General features: G+C 41.8%; 1 protein-coding gene across 4 annotated transcripts in view; it reads right to left on the bottom strand.

The window, feature by feature from the left end:
* The window catches only part of CRPPA (CDP-L-ribitol pyrophosphorylase A), a 61001-nt gene extending 41040 nt beyond the window's left edge, over window positions 1–19961 (bottom strand). For 3 of the 4 annotated variants that reach the window (XR_014212650.1, XM_082193979.1, XM_082193978.1), the window contains exons 1-2: window positions 16720–19961; window positions 8567–8834 (exon numbers count right to left, since the gene is read on the bottom strand). Coding sequence is in view for 3 of the 4 variants with exons in the window: in XM_082193979.1 (XP_082050105.1) it covers window positions 8567–8834; window positions 16720–16925 (474 nt within the window). In the remaining variant the exon portion in view is untranslated. Of the gene's footprint in view, window positions 1–8566; window positions 8835–12800; window positions 13324–16719 lie in introns of those variants that run through there. The other variant, XM_082193980.1, reaches the window with a different exon arrangement.
* Between the last annotated feature and the right edge of the window lie 1127 nt (window positions 19962–21088).

The raw sequence follows: 21088 nt of genomic DNA, 5'->3' as shown, positions 1-21088 counted from the left end.
GAAACAACTTCCATTAGTGGGCATTCAAAACCACATGTATTTTCTAAACTAAAGTAGAAGAATTACCTGTGTATTTATGTTTTTAACAGGTAGAAACATGTACTTCTATTCAGACATCTGCGCTCCCACCAATTATATCTCTAGTAATCAACATGCTTCAGCCACATACTGTAATTACCACTTCTGTTAGCAGAACTGTCTTAAAAGAATACTTACCCTAAATTTACAGAATACCACCTTCAAAGATAAAGCAACCACCAGCAATTATGAGATTAAAATATTTCAACTATTTCCAAAAAATATTTTGTTGTATATTTGAACATTAAACTGATACTGTATTAAGCTACTCTTTAGCATTAAACTGATACTGTATTAAGCTACTCTTTTAGCATTAAACTGATTTTAGAAAAACTATTCTAATTTAGTAGCCAACAAAATCCAAAATTACTTCACAGCAACTTAATCACCAAAACTTATGACAACATTCGTCTACCTGTTATTGATGCTTTTGTTATGCTCTTTTGTAAGACCTCAAACCCATCCCATCTTCAAGTAAATGTCAGGGATGCCAACAAAATTTGTCCACACCTGGCTTGGAAAGAAGCTTCTAGGGTTCTTAAAAACCCACCTCCCCACAATTCTTCTCCAGCTCATTTCAGTAGTCAGTTGCACAGCTTCTCCCCATCCCCAGTTTTACTAACTGGAAAGTCACACAAGAACTCAGGGATTGATAAACGGTGCAGCGTTGACTTGATCAATTTAAGAAATTGAGATTTGGCTTTAGTGCATCCAGGAGTTCCCCTGGCAAGAGAGGGAAAGATTGACAACCTCTCCTTGACATGGGAAAGAGAGGTTCACAAAGGACCTACAAATACTCCTTTACTGGCCTTTACAAACTAATGTTCAAGAAGGACTAAAAGACAAAATGACAGTGTGGAGACAAAAACTGAGCTGTCTTTCCGGTAACAATACTTTGCGCTTGTTTGGAGTCCAATGTGGCTGGTATCAAGTTTCTGGCCCAGGATTTGTCTGTCTGTCTTGTACAGTGGTACCTCAGGTTACAGACTCCACTAACCCAGAAATAGTACCTTGGGTTAAGAACTTTGCTTCAGGATGAGAACAGAAATCATGCTCCGGTGGCACAGTGGCAGCAGGAGGCCCCATTAACTAAAGTGGTGCTTCAGGTTAAGAACAGTTTCAGGTTAAGAACAGACCTCCGGAACGAATTAAGTACTTTACCCGAGGTACCACTGTACAGTAAAAAGGTAAATTTGTGGGCGATAAATAAATAGTCCATGGTATTCGATTGAGACGACAAAACAGGCCTAGACAGAATGGTTACACACTAGAGTGGTTTTGGAATGTTAAAAAAGACAGTACAACCCAGAGTCTTAAATTCCTTAATTTGTAATGCTGAGAATGAACTGTTGAACCTGTGTAAACTACTCTGTGAAAACGGAAAATGATGTCATGAGTCACTGAAGAGAACATTTAACATAATTTTGAATTAAAGAGAAGAGGGCAAATTAGATCCTTAAGGCTGTTTACCCAGCTGGAAGGGGCCAGTTGTAGAACTTGTTGGAATAAGGTCAGCAGGAAGGAAGTTTTAATCTGTTTATTCCGAAATGCAAAATGAATAGATAATCAGAAGCTTAAAGCAAACTTTGAATCAATGACCTGACACCTGACACCATGGTGCATATTAAGCAGACTTCAAAAACAAAGGTTTAATGTACACAATGTATATTTATAATGCATAATTACAAAATTGGATGTCTACTAAGTAGTAATTTCTATTGAATTCAGTGGGACTTACTCTCAGGTGGGTGGGGTTAGAATTGCAGTCTTTGTTTCAAAATTTCTTCCTTTACACAGTTTCTACTATGTTTCTGAAAATCCTAATCCTAATTTCCAGTTAAAACTGCTTTTCTCTTGGCCGTAAATTTACAGTTATGCATAAAAAGTTCACACACATGTGCCTGCTTCAACTGAGCACAGGCCAAAGTGCATTACGGCACTTAGCATATGGTGATAGCAATGGAGAAAGCTTGCTTCTCTGTCATCACTGCGTCCACAGTAGTTGTCCAGCAGAGCTCTTCCAAGTGGTGAATGGGCTTGTGCCATATGACCAAGAGAGCATTGCTATGACACCCTTTAGCAGCCTTGTGTATACTTACAAGGCACTTTAGGCTACGGGCAAAATCACTCAGATTTGGACAGTCAGATACCAGTTAGAGCAAGTCCAATGGAAGTGTCCAGAACCCTGTCTGTTCTATCTCTACTGGATCATTTTGATTATCGTGGTCTGAGGATGTGGACCAGTGCTTAGAGAAGTGCAGCTAATCACCTAATCCCTTGCCCCTTGCCCACACTGGCTTCTTGGAGCTAGCGGAAGGGGATTTGCTGGGTAGTGAATGGTTAATGCTTCATTGTAGGAAGGGAAGCAAAAGGAATCACTATCCAACAGGAAGTCTAGGGCTTGAGCTGGAAACTTCATGACTGAAGGCTGGAGTTCAGCCCAGAACTGAAGGGATGTCAACCTCTGTAGTTTGCACCTCTGGATTAGCAAGGTACATATACTAGAAGCCTGACCACCTGCCATAGTGTGGTCAGCAAAGCTGTTCTGCCTGCTTCAATTTTCTGGCTTTAGTTCAAGCCCTCTCTCTCACTCTGTTACTTTCCAAATGTGGATTTAAGTGTAGCACGCAAAAAAAAAAATTGTCCCTTTCTTTAAAATTCTTAAATTGTTTTTATTTTTTTAACTACAAAGGGCTATTCACTTGTTATTTCTATCAAAGACACCTCTAATTTCTTGAAATGTCCTGATTCTGTCAAGATACTCTTGAAAAATTAAAATCAAATCCTAAATTTAAAAGGCATTCATTTTAAGGAGCAGTAATTATTTCTTTAGAAACAGTGGTTTTCTTAAGCTACATAACTTTATTTCTAAAGATCTTTTCATAATAGAGAAGAATTCCTATTCCTATCAAAAACAGATACACAAGCAAACTGGATTCTAGTCAGTAGCTGCATTATTTCCTGAGGATTCAAGGTTCCCAACTTTCTACTGTATTCAGTCTAAATTAACCAATGTTTCCTTTTGGTTTTTACAGCCTAATTTTACCCAACAAAATCCTTTCATGCACAAAGAAGCATTGTTGATTTTTTTTCTACAGTAACAAGTTTCGGAAACACAAGTCTCCTTAAATACTACCTGCTCCACTGATTCATAAACCTGTTAAAAAGGTGAAAGTATGGAATAAAAATAGGTTTCAGTTCATAAAGTCCATTAGGAAGGGTTTCATTATCTTTTAAAAAGAAACATCTAGGAATTTTGAAGTTGTAAAGGTTTAGAACTCTACAATGAGTATCATTACTGTGCTCTCTGTGCACAATAAGTTATTGGGGAGGGGAGAGTCCAAGTACAAGAAATATTTCTTAGCACATTGGACTTGTCATAATTTAAAAACAGTACCACTTAAAACTGTTTTTCTGCAGCCTGATTTGAGGTAGTCATAATTTTATAGCTGAATGGTGTATAGTGTCCCACAAGTTATGAATCACTGGGAGAGTCCTTTAGACTGCCTTGGGGGAAATAATATTTCACTAATGAGCACTATAATGAAATATCTAAAATTTGAAGGAAGCCAGGAATAGGATCCAGAGGCTGTACCAGACCTCCTCCATCTCAACCCACAGCTTGTTGGCTTCTTGCCCAACAACAAAGGAAGTCAAGAGAATCAAAACATTACTAGAAGGTTCAAAGCATACCTGAAAATTTAAACACCGAATAACATATACTGCACGAGAAGGATTGCATGAGATCAGTGAGCTTTGGGGAGCAATAGAGCACTCAAGGATTTTGCAGGGGCCCACTCTGCTATGTCAAACAAAACCAAGCCAGAGCAATTTTGCTGTCTCTCTTGCAACTGGTGAAGAAAGAAGCTTTCCCTAAGTTTTCAATACTGCACAAGAACATTTGCTGCATTTTCTATCCGATAACAAGTTGCTGCAGGTATGTGCAAGCACAGTAGCTCATTTTGTGATAGCACTAAGGCAAATTAGAAATCAGAAGAAAGGCACATGCCTTAAGGATGTTGATCATTTAAGTTACAAAGTTGCACTTCTCAATGAAATGACATGCACTAATTGCATTAGGAATGTTTTCAACTAGTCCCTGGAGCCTCCATGTATGGCTTGGAGAGGGGGGGCGGTGCAAGCCATGAAGCAGCTGAAGAAAAAAGAAGCACAGCAGAAAACCTTGCTTCTAAGGAACCTTCAGTCATACAAATAGTATCTAAAAGAACAATGAAATTCACCCACAAGCAATTTTTTTAAAACCCTTCACTGATACCGCATATTAAGTGGTGTTCTTGAAGTCAACCCAGTAGCAAATAGTCCTCGGAGCACTAACTTTCTGAAAAACAGTAACAGGCATAACAACCAGAAAATGCCGGCTAGAGTTCATCTAGTTATTATTCTACATGTTCAGCAAAATGAAGTAGTAGAGTGAACTCTACCATGTCAAGGTTGTTGTGTTTTTAATCTCTCCAAATAGAAAAGGAAGGGAAAAGAACAACCTCATAGATTCTTTTTTACTTTAAGCGAGTGGTTTGTGTATTTCACAGAGGTGGTTTTTTTATTTTTATGAAATTCCCCCATCTGTAGCCTGAAACAGTGTACCACTCTAGGACAACCATGATCTAAAGCTAGGGCCCCCAACATGGCGACCATTGGGTTATTTGATTGCCTGTTTGGGGGATGTTGATTGCTTTTTTAGTCTGTTTTGTTTCTGGGGAGTTGTAGAGGGTTCTGAGCATCACCAGGAAACTAGTATTTTGTGAGACCCATGACAGTTTCTTATGGTGGTAACCATCAAAGTAGTTCTGCTAGCACAAGGATTCTGCTTGCGTAACAGAACTTTCCCTCCTCCCCTTTCCCCATGTGCAAGTCTGGGGGGAAACCCCAGAACAGATTTAGATGGGCACAGGGAGAGGAGCAAGAGGTGAAGTTCTGTTTCACAGCCAAAGTCCATGCCCTAGCAGAACTACTTTGTTGGACACCACCCTAAGATTTCTAAACATGCCCTTGGGCTCAAAAAGGTTGAGTATGTATCTGATCTAGAGCTTGTTCCAGGGAATAGAGCATTTTATAAACAGCTGATAGAAGGGATGACAGAATGGCCATCTTTCACTAGAATGCTATATAGTGGTAACTGTCCCACAGACTCAGTGGACAACTGCTCATTTTTTCCCCCACATTTGTCTGCTGCAACCAACATACAGCATTCCTAATTAGGGGATGAAAAATGTCTTCACAAGCTTAGTAAGCATTCTCAGAAACTTCATCCTAAACATATGCACAAGGGTATCTTTATGTGAGGTTGACAAAGCCTCTCCTTTTCTTTAATGCAACACTTATGCAATTGTTCTGGTGTTCTATTGTAATTGCAGGTGCAGCTGGTTTTGAAACAGTGTCTCCAAACTACAGTATGTGTCATCTTACATGTCAGTCACCTATACAGCCAAAATCAGATATCCAACAACAAAATTTCATTCTGAAGTATAACAAAATCTATACACATAAATTTCTTATTGTGCTGCTCTAGGAGCAGCTGTATAGTTAAAACAGTTGTTTCAGAATTCCATTCATAATAAAATCAAGATGATTCATCCTATCACTATGCAACTTGGCATAGCGAATCTACCTGGCAAAGGGTTTAAGCTAGCCACATTACCGAAAAGAAAGAAAGGGGGGAAAGCGAAAAAAGGAAAATGACTGAATTAAAGCAGTTAATTTTTTATCATTGAAGTGCAGGGGGATTCCGTGTTTTCTACAATTTTTGGGTACCTTCCATTTTTCCTTTTTAGTTTAAATTATGTAAAAGAAAAGAGATACTACAGGGGTAAGTTAAGTGTAAGTTAATTCAGTACATGCTCATTGCCAGATTGATGTTGCCTAGGTAAAGTTGGCCACCTCATGAGAAGAGAAGACTCCCTGGAAAAGACCCTGATGTTGGGAAAGATTGAGGGCACAAGGAGAAGGGGACAACAGAGGACGAGATGGTTGGACAGTGTTCTCGAAGCTACCAGCATGAGTTTGACCAAACTGCGGGAGGCAATGGAAGACAGGAGTGCCTGGCGTGCTCTGGTCCATGGGGTCACGAAGAGTCAGACATGACTAAACAACAACAACAAAGGTAAAGTTGGGTCCCTCCTCTGCCCTCTGAAAAAAGGTAATCATCAGGCTAAAAGGCTGAACAAAAGTCAGGAGGTAGGTAACATTACTGCTGTGTCTGTTTTTATATATGAAACACTGCCGGATGCATGTGAGCACCTTAGAGTGCTGTTGTGTGTTTGCCTGTGTGTGCAAGGATGTGCTATGGCTTCACTTGATTTGCAGTTTCTGGCTCGGCTTAGCTTCCTTGAGTGACCTGTTTTACACCTCTTTGTCACATTCTCTCAATTTGCAATCTTTAATAACTGCAGCAGACTACATTCTAGGGCTGCAATAGACATTCTGTCTCACATTCCACTTCCATAACATGAGGATAACAACAGATTACAGTGTATGCCAAGCACACTTCTTAAACTACTAGATATACTGGGAAGATAATAAAAACTAGGAGAAATACTCTTAGAGGACTGATGTAGAGATTACTACTATAAATAAATAAATATTTTCAACATGTCAAACCACAGTATAAATGTTAATGAATATAGAGCCACAATTAAGTTAGATTTTGATGGATGCCTCCCTCCAAGGAGATCTATGTCATTCAGTAAATTTCCTTTAAGAAATACAATGAAATATAAGATCAAGAAAACTTGGGGCTAAGATGCTTACAAACGCATTCATCAAAAGCATGGAAGTTATGGGCATGGCAATTCCATTCCATGTAAGGCCAATATATACTATATACTGTGCTCATCTCTATACTATATACTGTGCAATGGAGCTTCCATTTATCTATGTGATCCTTCAGTCCAAATTCTGTAATCCTGCAGTTTGGCAACTCTGAAGGTGATTTTTCTAGCCCTGGAATACACATACACCTGGTCTAAGTAAAAGTACACAGGCACTGAACACAAACACAACAACATCCTGAATTCTCACTCAACAGAAGCTAGATTCTACACCTGAGTATTCTGGCAGTCAACTCTTTTCAAACTAATCACATTGTTATATCCCTAATCAATATTTATTTTCAAAATGTACAATTTCACATTTAACACTAAAGGTTTATTTGAAAGCATAAAGAAGCATCAGTCTCATCTTTCAATTGGCTGCCTGTTTCATGTGAAATACAAATCCAAAAAACAATCAGGAAAATTCTAACTTTTGAAAACATGAAAGTTTTTGAGTCACTTTTTACTTATAAACAGCAATAATTGTAAGGAAAGAATCTGACTTAATTCAATACTTGTAATTATATAGACTCTGTCTCTCAATTCTATCTTTCAAGCTGGACTGACAAGTTCAATTTAAAGAAAACATGCTGCAAGCATTTTTCTTTGTGGTGCAGTTTAAATTGTTGGCAATAAAAAACTTGCTAGGGGCTTTGGAATGCTGCCTTCTTCTGTTTCCACTACTTTCCACAACTTGTATTGGCAACAAAAATAGTGGTTTTTAGAAATGTAAAATTTTAATTATAAATTGCTTCAAAACATAAATGGAATCTAATTGGTTACAAAATTATATTCTAACATTATCAGGAGATTGTTTCATATAATTAATTTATTAAGGCCTAATTTGGAAGTTCTGGAAAGTTGCACATTTTGAATCCTTCAGGCAAATAACAAACTGATTAGTAAATGTAATAAAGTAATTTATTCCACTGACAAGTGGAATTAAGGAGTGCAATATCCTACTTGATCAATTGCCATTTTAAGAACATTAAAACTTCATACAATTATGCTATCTTTATGGTATGCAGAACTTGAACTCTAAATTAGCATCATCTTCCTTGCATGAGTGATTTAGTATGAAGTTTCAGACAGGTTGGTGTTTTTTTTTAATGAAAAAGAAAGGAAAGAAAACCAGGAAGTCTCTACACACACAATGTAAGAGGAAATCATTATTTTTCATAGAAATTTAAATAAGTGTTAAATGTTCTTTAACTCATTTTAGGATATCTTGGAATGCTTAATTTCCAGAGTCTTTCTCTGCATGGATCAGCATAACCAGATCACTGTAGTCCATGCATTGGTAAACTCAAGGTTGGGTTACTGTAATGTGCTCTATGCCCTTTAGCTTAGTCTGGAAGTTCTAGCTAGTACAGTAGGCAGGAGCTAGGCTGCTGGTGAGGTCAGATGGTAAAAGCATGTGACATCTCTCCTAGAAAATCTATACTTGCTGTCTCTATCCTACCTATCCTATCCTACCAGGCCAGGTTCAAGATGCTGAAAACCCTTAAAAACTTGGGTCCAGGATACCTTATGAAGTGCCTGAGCCCTTATATCACAGTCTGATCACTGAGATCATCCCAACTCAGAGCACTGTTAGTTGTCTCTGTGTTACCACCTACTCTCTCAGCATTAGAGTTCTGTGATTTTACAGTACTTACCCCATGCTCTTTGGCAGCCATAACTACTTTAAAAAGTATGTCCTCCTCAACAAATGGTCTCACGGCATCATGGATTATTATTACTTCTGGTTTCTGAAGTGGTGAACTCTCTGCAAATTTTTTCAATCCATTGAAGATCGATCTATGACGAGTCATTCCACCTTCGGCTACTGTTGTTCGTTTGTGACCGTATTTTTTTATAATAGACTTCATTACTTCAACGTTCTCCGGAGACACCACCACAACAATATCAGATATCCAGCTGATTCTATAAGGCATTGAATAAAATTATTTAATGCACATGTCTAAATATTTGAGTATTTTTTTTCTAAATATGTTTAAAAAAAGTATCTTTCAGAGTTTCTTTAATTTTACTTGTTTGCTATTTAGGAACACTAGCAAAAAAAAGCAAGACACAATTCACATGTTCAGAACAATGGTGAACTACCGTATGTTTTACCCAACAGAAACTTCTACATTAGATCTTCGAATCATACGTAAATCTTCTCATTTACTCAACTGAATAACCAACTTTGTGACCAGAATTTACTCACAACTGTAATTATTTGTTAAGACACAAAATATTCTTAGACATATACTATTTACTAGAGGCATAAGAAGATTCTCTCCTATTATGACTGGGGATAGCGTATGGCCTTAGGGAAACCTGTAGTGAATTTGCCAACTATGGCCCCATCTGCATTATACATTTAAAGCAGTATCATACCACTTTAAATATTTAAATCCTTGAACAATTTAATCAACGGTATCTCCAAAAAGTTTTACACATCACTGGGGCAGATAGGTGAACTAATGCCAGTGTACTGGAAGAAACAAAGATCACCAGTGTCAAAGCAATGATTCTTCAACATCAACTTAGTTGGACTGGTCATGTTCGGATGCCTGATTACTGTCTTCCTAAGCAACTACTCTATTCCCAACTTAAGAATGGAAAGTGTAATGCTGGTGGTCAACAAAAGAGGTTTAAAGACTCTCTCAAGGCAAATCTAAAAAAAAAATTAGTACAGTGGTACCTCGGGTTACATACGGTTCAGGTTACAAACGCTTCAGGTTACAGACTCCACTAACCCAGAAATAGTACCTCGGGTTAAGAACTTTGCTTCAGGATGAGAACAGAACTTGTGCTCCAGCGGCGCAGCAGCAGCAGGAGGCCCCATTAGCTAAAGTGGTCTTCAGGTTAAGAACGGACCTCCGGAATGAATTAAGTACTTAACCTGAGGTACCACTGTACTGTTTAAACACCAACAATTGGGAAACACTGGCCTGTGAGTGTTCCCATTGGAGAACAGCCCTTACCAAAGCTGTTGTGAACCTTGAAGATGCACGAACTCAGGGTGATAAGGAGAAATGACCTAAGAGGAAGGCACATTTGGCAAACCCTCACCGTGATCAACTCCCACCCAGAAAACTATGTCCCCACTGTGGAAGGATGTGTGGATCCAGAATTGGCCTCCACAGTCACTTACAGACTCAGTGTTAAGACTGTTTTCATGGAAGACAATCCTACACGGCTACAAGTGATCACCAAAGAAGAATAAGATATCACTTTATATAGCCATAGCTTTACCCCCAACAATTCTGGGAACTTAATGTTTGCTACGGGTACTAAGAGGTGTTAGGAGACCCCTATTTCCCTCACACAGCAACAGCTCCCAGGGTAATTTAACAATTACCGTATTTTTTGCACCATAACACTCACTTTTTTCCTCCTAGAAAGTAAGGGGAAATGTCTGCGCGTGTTATGGAGCGAATGCCTACGGGTAGCAGGGGGGATCTGCTGCAGTCGTGAGCAGAGGATCCATGGTTCCCCTTCCTTCCCTCCTCTGTGGTTACAAAGCATGGATCCACATGGATCCTCAGGATTTTTGCATTGGGCTACTCCAAACTCACTGTCAGATCACATGTCTGTGGCCACAGCATGAACCACAAAAATCATATATCCACTATTTCATTTAGAATATTTTTTTCTTGTTTTCCTCCTCTAAAAACTATGTGCGTGTTATGGTCTGGTGCGTGTTATAGAGCGAAAAATACGGTAATCCTTCTCCCCAGTGAGTTTGCCTTAGTGGAAAGTGTTTTCATTCAGAGAACCCAGTTTCTGCAGAAATCTCCTGCCAGTGCCATAACCCATGCTGTTCCAGAGGGTACCCAACCCTCAGAAACATATTTTTAGGAAGCCTTAGGTGGGTAAAGGGGATTGGTGAAAACTGGGACCATGCATGAGCTGAAATACTTTTCACCAAGGTAAAACCACCACTGTATAGAGCTGAACTTCTAAGTACAGTAGATGTTATTTCTACCAAAATGCAAGCTCAAAAATTACACTAAAAGAGAATATTTATTTTTAAAAGTTACTTAGGTAAAGGTAAAGGTACCCCTGCCCGAACGGGCCAGTCTTGACAGACTCTGGGGTTTGTGCGCCCATCTCACATCTATTGGCCGGGGGCCAGCGCTGTCCGGGGACACTTCCGGGTCACGTGGCCAGCGTGACAACGCTGCTCTGGCGAGCCAGAGCCACACACGGAACGCCGTTTACCTTCCCGCTGGTAAGCGGTACCTATTTATCTACTTGCCCCCGGGGGTGCTTTCGAACTGCTAGGTGGGCAGGCGCTGGGACCGAGCAGCGGGAGCGCACCCCGCCGCGGGGATTCGAACCGCCGACCTTTCGATCGGCAAGCCCTAGGCGTTGAGGCTTTAGCCCACAGCGCCACCCGCATCCCTAAAAAGTTACTTAGTTTTCCTTTAAAATGTATCAAAACCTTTGCATGTTTTCAGATTGCATTCTATTATGAAACAGAAGCTAAATAGAATGTTTTATATTAAGGGGTGATAATTAAGCTTTGGAAAGCCGGTCAAAAGGCAGAGTATAGCACAAAAAATAGTTTTAGTTTTATTTTTTAACCCAGTACAGTACTACTCAGTGCTCGCTTCACTTATGAAATAGATGGAAGAATACAGTGTGTGGTGCTCATGAAAGAATTCATGAACTAGTTTTATCAAGACGATGAAGCAGATAACTTCATTCAAAGAAGCAAAAAGTAATAGATGGAATCAATTTCTGTCTTTTAGCAGACTTCATCAAGACGTAGATCCAAATATATCACAAAGCTAATCATGGGTCATAACTCCTTGCAAAGAAAAAAAGATTCTGGAACATAATGGAACTTGCAACTTTGTGCTAAAATGTTTTCCAGATGTCTCTTATTTTAGAAGACGCCAGCTCTCAGAAAAGGTACATCACTTGGTACCCTTTCAGGGGTGGTGGGATATTTGATCTTTCCAGCTAAAGACACCTTTTAAAATTTGACCAGGGACTAGATGGTGCCTGTTTGGGGCAATATGCCATCAAAGAGCTATTGAAAAGGGAAGAAAGTCTGCAATTAGAAGATACTGGAAAGCAAGGAAGCCACAAATGATTGGAGTGGGGGGTCTTTTCATATGTTTTCTAAGAAGGGTACTAGCTGCTGATGAGTCCCAGAGATTGAGGCAGGAGTCAATTAAATTGTTAGCATGACACTGTATAAAGTGCTGCCAAAGCTCAAAGCAAGACACAGTAATCCTCTGGCATCTGTAAAGAATGAAAGCAACCCACCCAGGATGGGGTCAGAGAAGGCTTCTTGGAAAGAGCCAATACAGATGGAAAGAGAGAAGGGACATGCAGGGTGGCACAAGTGGGGGGCTAAGACAGGCTAAGAATGAATGAGCATAAGTTAGGGTGCCAAAACAATGCTCATTCATCATGCCAAGGTTTGCATAAATACCAACATATGCAGAAATTAATGATAATGGAATATTAGTCAGTGTTAACTACACACACTAGTTTTTCCACCACTACCACCACAGGGTTTTGTTGGAGAGAATGGTGATAAATCTATTCCTCTGGCACCATTGGCATGTAATAGGGAACACTTGCAGGGGTTCATCAATCAGTTTAAACCAAAATGTTGATTTTGTGTGGGTGACAGCATCACTCCGCTCCCTTCTAAAAACTGTATTTTTAACTCAGCTTCTGTGCTGTATATTTTGTATCTTTAAACAAATTCACATGCAAGTACTCTCTTCTGTCCAAGTGTGAAGGCTTTCTGGAACAGAAAAACACTCCACTCCTGAACTCAGACACCTCTTTACTGATTCACATAAACAGCCATTGTATTAGAAACAATCTCCAGGGCTAAGCCCTGGGAATTTCTGACTCTGTATTCCCATTGCCCACCTTAACACACTGTTTGAAAAACTGCTGAGTACAACCATTCTTCATATATGCAAGTCATTTTCCTTTCTGCACATTTGCACATGGCAAAAAGGTCACTGACCGAATCATTCTTCACAGGCAAACACAGGGTAGTGGTGTGCAAAATTACAATTTATGCACCTGCCAAACTATTATGACAACACATTCAGTCTATGAGGAACAACAAAAGCAAAGAAGGGCAAGCCACAAAGGGTGGTAAGCAACACAAATGGGCCAAAACAGGGGCAGAAAGAATGTTATTAAAAATGAACATGAGAAGGCAAGATTGAATTCAACAGATGGGGTAGTAAGCATGCACGCTGTTTCAAAACACAATAAACTTAACCTAAGTCAATGTTATTTCAGGCTCGGTCCTGGAATCTATTTTCAGCATGCAGGGCCTCAGTCACATATAAACCAGTTCATTTCCAACATTCCAACGGACTCTCATGCAGAATGTTCAACCTTTTCAGACTTAGAAGCTCCATTAGCCCATACATGCAGTACAGCACTGATCCTTAATTTACCTCCATATGCAAGTAATGCTGTAATGCCACTGGACTGATCCACCTTAGGTCAGGATACAATCCAGCTTTGAGTCCTGACCAGCTAGTGAAAGACTATTGCCCTTTGGGCTTGGTGTTCATCAGTATGCAGATGATACCCAGCTCTACCTCTCTTTTAAATCAGAACCAGTGAAGGCGGTGAAGGTCCTGTGTGAGTGTCTGGAGGCGGTTGGAGGATGGATGGCGGCTAACAGATTGAGGTTGAATCCTGACAAGACAGAAGTACTGTTTTGGGGGGACAGGAGGCGGGCAGGTATGGAGGATTCCCTGGTCCTGAATAGGGTAACTGTGCCCCTGAAGGACCAGGTGCGCAGCCTGGGAGTCATTTTGGACTCACAGCTGTCCATGGAGGCACAGGTCAAATCTGTATCCAGGGCAGCTGTTTACAAGCTCCATCTGGTACGTAGGCTGAGACCCTATCTGCCTGCGGACTATCTCGCCAGAGTGGTGCATGCTCTGGTTATCTCCCGCTTGGACTACTGCAATGCGCTCTACGTGAGGCTACCTTTGAAGGTGAATCGGAAACTACAACTAATCCAGAATGCGGCAGCTAGACTGGTGACTGGGGGAGGCCACCGAGACCATATAACACCGGTCTTGAAAGACCTACATTGGCTCCCAGCACAATTCAAAGTGTTGGTGCTGACCTTTAAAGCCCTAAACGGCCTCGGTCCAGTATACCTGAAGGAGCGTCTCCACCCCCATCATTCTGCCCGGACGCTGAGGTCCAGCGCCGAGGGCCTTCTGGCAGTTCCCTCATTGTGAGAAGCAAAGCTACAGGGAACCAGGCAGAGGGCCTTCTCGGTAGTGGCGCCCGCCCTGTGGAACGCCCTCCCACGAGATGTCAAAGCGATAAACAACTGACATTCAGAAGACATCTTAAGGCAGCCCTGTTCAGGGAAGTTTTTAACGTGTGATATTTTAGTGTATTTTTGGTTTCTATGGAAGCCGCCCAGAGTGGCTGGGGAGGCCCAGGCAGATGGGCGGGGTATAAATAATAAATTATTATTATTATTATTATTATTATTATTATTATTATTATTATTATTATTATTGCCCTAGTGGGGCTAAGAACCCTGGACTGGATTATGCAGATAAAGAGAAAAGCTATACAAAACAGGGACAGGCTTGATTCTCAATGGAATACTCTAGAGTCTAGAGTACAGGCGTCCCCTTACTTATGCAGGGGTTATGATCCTGGGCCCCACAAGCGCAAGTAAAATTGCATAAAGTGCAGAGCACCCTCTAAAAAGTCTCTAAACGTCTATTTTTTTCTGCTCTCCAGTTCCCTCTCTAACCCAGACCAAAATATCTAGAGTTGAAGCTCTGGGACCAGCTGGAGGTTGGAGGACTCACAGGAAAGTGGCAGCAGTGGCTGATGCTGTGCTACCCCACATGTCATCTATTAGGTAAACAAAACCCCACTGTGCCACAGGTCTCTTTGGGGCTTCCTCTGCCCTCTTCAGGTTCTGGGGAGGGTCTCCTTGTAAGCTGCGAGGACTCTCCAACTCTCTCCCACAACTTCCTGGTACAGTATGATTCTATTTATTTCTTTCTTTCCCAGCACCATGCAAGCAGAACACAGGTACCGTAAGTGGGGAGATGCCTGTAAGTAATCAGTGCCAGGGAACTGATTTAATGCCAATCACAATAATGTATCCAAGTGATACCCTCCTATTTTATCTATTCGCCCATGGCAGTCCAAATTTTATGGTATCCATAACTGAAAGCAGTACTGCCCCATGACTGTATGGCTCCCTGTTTGTACCAACTGGGTATAGGCTTTGACATCAGCATTTCTGACAGTTCGGAAAAATGACAGTTGGAGGAGCTGGAGAAATAAAGGCCTGCCATGAATCGCTGGGAAATACAGGAGGGGATGGTAGCTATTCCAAAATATTAACTGTGGAGTTAAAGAGCACAACAGCATGGAGTCTATTCTTTGTGGGCTCTGACAGTGTCTCTCCAACTTTTCAGGCAGACCTCTTTTTCCAGCCATACCAGGACTTGACAGGGAGAAGGACTTGGGACCCAGTGCATGCAAAATATGTGATCTACCAAAGAGCTATGGCCCCGTTCATCACATTATTTACGTGCTTACAATTACTGATGTAGGGGTTTCAGTGCCGTATTTTCCCCACATAATTTTTTCCATTTCATAATTTCATTAGTAAATAGATGTCAACTACAAGTAAATATTAGGCAATGCCACTAGCTTCATTTACTAAACACAGTTATGCCAAATTAGATTACTCCCTAGGACATCATAAAAATTTCCAGTGTAAATTACCCCAATTCCAATTCAATTTTTTTAATTAAAAAAAATACCACTTGCAATTTTTCTTTTCTTCCCATCAAGCCTACAACTTTAGAATTTGCAATTACCTGGAATATGAAATGACTTGGGATATAGACAGCTACATACCCAAGATCATCTACAGACCAAACCTGTGAATACTTTGAAAAAGCCCACTCATTTCAAGCAGCTTAGGTGTACCCAGCTGTGTAGGATCAAATTCCAAAGCTGCAGTTCAAAACACAGTAAGAGCTTCCCTGAACTTAGTGGGACCTCCAAGTCAACATGTACCATGTACACCACCTGGAGCTCCTTAGAAAAAAGGTGGGGTGTATGTGTAAAAGATAAATAAGTACATCACATGCTTAAGCTTCCATTAGTGATCACGAGCACTCAGAACTGCAAATACTTTTTACTAGCTGAGGCTCCATAGGACAAGGGGTCCGAGTAGGTGGGGCTTGCCTTTGAACATCTCCCTCATCTTAGCAATAAAGCCCTGGAATCAAGGCTGCAAAACTCCTAGTGTTTAATCAGAATAAACACCCCTGTATTCAGCAGGTAAGTAAGCACGATTCTGAAAGCGAATCCTCGTGAAATCAATAGGTCTTTTCAAGTGTGCCCATAATACAGAGCTGAATTTGATTTCCTTACTCCCCCTCCTTTAAAAATGTTTATAAGTAGATAAAATTGTAAGCTTCCAGGCAGAGCTGCGTCTTCTTCAAAATCTCAGCTGCGTGAAGTGAGTCGTGATTATGACCCGCATTTTTGGCAAGAACCCGTATTGGGACCGACCCCAACGTTGCCCAAATGCGATATTTTTGCGGGGGGGGGAGCGGGTTTCCCTCATACACCCACACTGCTACCTTTGCGTTTTATACATTAACAGTTATTATTTCTCTCGGAAGGGGGGGGGGCTGAGGTAAGCGCGCCATGCTTGTCAGCCCTGGAGAGCGTGTGCGCATGCGTGGGTGAAGGAAAAAAGCCGTTGGCCGCGCTAACGGCTGGCGTGAGGGAAGAGGCGGCGGCGGCGGCTATTTACCTTTCCATGGCTCGCACCGTGTAACTAACGAGCGGCCTCCCCAGCAGAGCGCAGAACTGCTTCGGAGTGCAGCTGCCCAGGCGCTCCCCGCTTCCTCCGGCGGGGAGCACCGCTGCCACAGAATCCGGCGGGCGTCGCTCCCGAGGCGCCTCCGAGCCCTTGCCGCCGCAACTGCCCTCCCTGAGGTCAGTCACCGGCAGCTCCATGGTGGAAATCCGAATTGTGGCTCCTTTTCTCCCTTCCCCACCACCCCGGAAGAAAAGGTTGTTGCGCGCGCGTCAGGGACGGAGAAGGGGCTTGTCTCGAGCAGCCGCAGCCGCCCGCCTCACTTTTGACCCCCAAGCCTGGCTGTGAGTCGCAAAAACCATCGGGCGCGCTGTGCCGGCTGCCTGGATAGCTCGCCCCCGTTGAATTGATCTCTTGCCTCACATATTCTCAATAAGCCACCATCCTTTTACTTCTTGATCCTCTCCCGCCCCCGGCATTTTTTAAAAATTAAATTTACTTTGTTTTTAAGTGGGTTTGGCTGGCCCTTTAAATAGCCCCTCTTAGAAACGAGGCAGGGAGAGAGAGGGACGCTTGCGTTCTTTCTGCGCATGCGCCTTGCCCATTTGGGAAAAAAAGGCTGGGATTCAAAGCGGAAGCCGCGTGGCTGCCGTCGGCGTGACACTGCCTTCAGTTTAATGCCTGCGACGTTGTGGCTAGACATGGTTATCTTGTAGACTGTCTACGTTAAGGATGTTGCCCTAGTTTTTTGACTACAGTTCGATGCATATGTAATGTTTCAGCACAGAGACCAGTTACTTGTTTTGTGTCACTCTGCAATTCAGTAGCCTGGGTTGCAGGACAGGACAAGGCAAGCAATGGCGTGCAAGGCGTGCTCTAGCTACTTTGCTGCTCCCTGGCCATTTGTGCCGCCTCCTCACATGCACTGTCCACATGGGTAGAGAATGTGATGCCCTTCAGATATTGCTGGACTCCAGCTCCCTTCACTTCCAGCCAGAATGGCCAGCGATTAGGGAAGAGGGGAGTTGAAGTCCACCATGGCCCATGGGCATAGCTGAGTAGGCAGCTGACCCCCATCAAGTAAATAAAAATACGTAACTAACTGACCAATAATGCCTGGCTCCCCCCCCCAAAAAAAAAAAAAAATCCTGACCATGCCCATGCCATGGATCATGACAACTCCAGTGTCAATGTCAACCATGGGTAGGAAGCCTAGACTACCTTACTGAACTACAACTCATGTCATCTTTGACTATTGGCCAGGCTGACTGGGGCTGATGGGAGTAAATCTTGCAAATTCTGGATACTCCCCACCCCTGAAGTAAACTCTTGTTTCTGACTTTTATTCATCTGAATGACACTTCCAGACTGACATTTAGGGAAGTAGGATAGAGCTAACTATACCTCTTTGTTTCCCATTAAAATGCTCTTGACATATGTAAATAGTCCTTGTGCCCTACAATGAATGGCAGCTGTCTTTAAATATTTCAGTACAATTGCTTATTCACTGTATGCCTAACAATATAAGCTACTGTTGATTTTTTTGAAAGGCCAAGGCAAAATTATAGCTTTGAGAGAGTTCCTGGTTGTCTGCTAAAAGGTGCTCATTGTGTACTGAGATGGAAGTTAAATACTTCCTTTTCCCAAGTTGCTTATCCAACCAACTGGTGACTGCAAACACTTCTATATATCAGTTGGACCTTTCTTTTTTAAAAGAGCTACTAAAGAAGGTATTTCTTAACCCACAACAATAGCTGCCATTCTATGCACACATAGAACACATTGTGGAGATTAGGATCCCTTCCTTAAGAGATAGCATGCTGGACATGCATTTGTTTACTTGACAACACAATCCTATGCATGTCTACTCAGATGTTAGTCCCATTAAGTTCACTGAGGCTTCATCCTAGATCAGTGCTTATAGGGTTTCAACCTGAAATACTTAGTGACCTGGACAGAATCTAGCAAAAATCAGTCATGACTAAATTCCACTGAAAGCAATAGAAGAGGATTTAGTTATAGTTAAAAGTGGGACCTGAAACAAAATGTCATTGTATGTCTTCTCACTTTGGGGCCTTACCTGTTGTGCCAAAGGGCTGCCAGCTGACACCAAATCTGAGCGTTTTATAGCTATATAGGGGTGGGCCACGCAGTTCTGGAGATGGGAATGGCATCCTCCAACCTAATTCTGCCCTTCAGAAAACTACAGTATAAGCTATCAGGGGGAGCATGAGCAGGCTGATTTCTTCTCTTTCTCAGCCCCTCTTTTTCCTTTCAGTTGGTTGTTTTTAATTTACACTCCACATTTCCAGTAGCTCTCAGTAACCAACCAACAAAGCCATGGGAATCCAAGCAACAGTAAAATAGAAGTTATTATTAGCATGTAAAAAAACCTATGGAAGTGTATGTATATACAATACAAAAGACAAGTTATCCAAGCCACTATGGCTACTGTAGAAACAAAAAGCTCTCCAAATAATGGGGTTGATGGGAATTGGAGTCCAGCTGTATGTGGAGGACCACAGATTCCCCACCCTTATGTCCTCCGGGTTTACTCCTGAAGCTTTTCTCGTGAATAGCTGCAAAGCAGTGGAGGTTTAGTTTTCAGTCTCCTAGAAGTGTAATAAGAAGTACAGTGGTACCTCGGGTTACATACACTTCAGATTACATACGCTTCAGGTTACAGACTCCGCTAACCCAGAAATAGTACCACGGATTAAGAACTTTGCTTCAGTATGAGAACAGAAATCGTGCTCTGGCAGCACAGCGACAACTGGAGGCCCCATTAGCTAAAGTGGTCTTCAGGTTAAGAACAGTTTCAGGTTAAGAACGGACCTCCGGAACAAATTATTTAACCCGAGGTACCGCTGTAATTAATAATTAGTAAAAGTTAATATGCTCTGAATTGTATGGTTATTGTATTCACTAAACATCTAATGAGTCTAAGGAATAAGTATCTGTGGTTTCTCTTGCTGTTACATGTTTGTGCAAAGCACATGTTGGGGAGAGGAGAGAGTATGCACTGAAACCTACTCGCTGCTCTCAGTTTTTGAACCAATGGGGTTAGGTCCAGTATTTAAAGATCCCCCACCCCTGTTACATCATTAGAACCAGAACATAAACCTATGAAACTAGAAAAGAGCAAAAAATATCAATGTTTGGTCCAGATCCTAGTTATTGCACCCTCACTAAAGGAGACTGTATGGATGATTCACTAAATGATTGTAGGATGACATGTGTACCTGAGCTTACGGCCTCAAATTCTATTTATCTTATATGCTGCTTTATTACAAGAATGATGACTAGACTACTGATCCTAAACTGAATATTTAGTTGCCCACCCACCCCCTCCAGAACCTACCATTCTCAACTGACTCTCAACTGCCTCGCATTCAAACTCCCTTTCAAATCCTCATCCAATCATCACTCACCACCAGAATTCCACAATCTCTCTTTCCCCCTCCCTCCTTGACATTCTCATAATAATTCTGATACAATTACCTTAATAATCCTATTACATTCAATATTTTATACACATTGCTCCCTATAACCATACTGTTAGAAGCACTTGAGCTCCCCATTCCTGGTTCCTAGGAAACTGCGGGTTCTTCATCCCTGTTTTATAAAGCAGGTGTCTTCCCCCAAATGATGCTGGGAATTGTAGTTTGTTAGAGGTTCTGGGGATTGTAGGTCTGTGAGAGGGAATCCACAATGGCACAAATCATTTCGGGGGAAGTAATGTGCTTTTTAAAGCATAGCATCATAGAATTGTAAAGTTGGAAAGGATCCCGAGGGTCATCTAGTCCAGCCCCCTGCAATGAAGGAATCTCAACTAGATGATCCATGGCTGATGGCCATCCAAGCACTGCTTAAAAATATCCAAGGAAGGAGAGTCACTGCTTCAGACCCGAAGGGCCTCTGGAGCAGGAGAAAACAAACTTCCTTCATGTGACAGCCCTTGAGACTAGTTATTGAAAGGGCTTCATGGTGTGGATCTCCTATCAGTGTTATGAGAGTGTAAGCAACACATTTCTCTCTCCCCTTTCTCCACACCACGCAGAATTGCAATGGTAACCAGAAGGCTAGAGTTTGGAGCCCAGCCAGGGCTGGCTGTGGGCAGGATCTTTGCATTGTCAGGGGGTTGACTAGATGACTCTTGGGATCCCTTCCAACCCTACCATGCTATGATTATATCAAGGAGCTAAAGGACCAAAAAGATGCTTCTGAAACATCTGGGAATCATAGGAACACTCTCCTCACCCGTGGCTTCCAGCAAGAGCTTGCATCTTCCTTAGGAGAGTGGCAGTCCAGAACAAGGGGGAAAGGTTCACAGTTCAGGTAGGTGGAAATGCCAGTTGAGTGG

This window comes from Podarcis vaucheri (genome assembly GCF_965113315.1).
Source record: "Podarcis vaucheri genome assembly, chromosome: 12".
Classification (NCBI taxonomy): domain Eukaryota; kingdom Metazoa; phylum Chordata; class Lepidosauria; order Squamata; family Lacertidae; genus Podarcis; species Podarcis vaucheri.
Note: the sequence above shows the minus strand (reverse complement) of the source record. Positions and strands in the feature narration are given on the sequence as shown.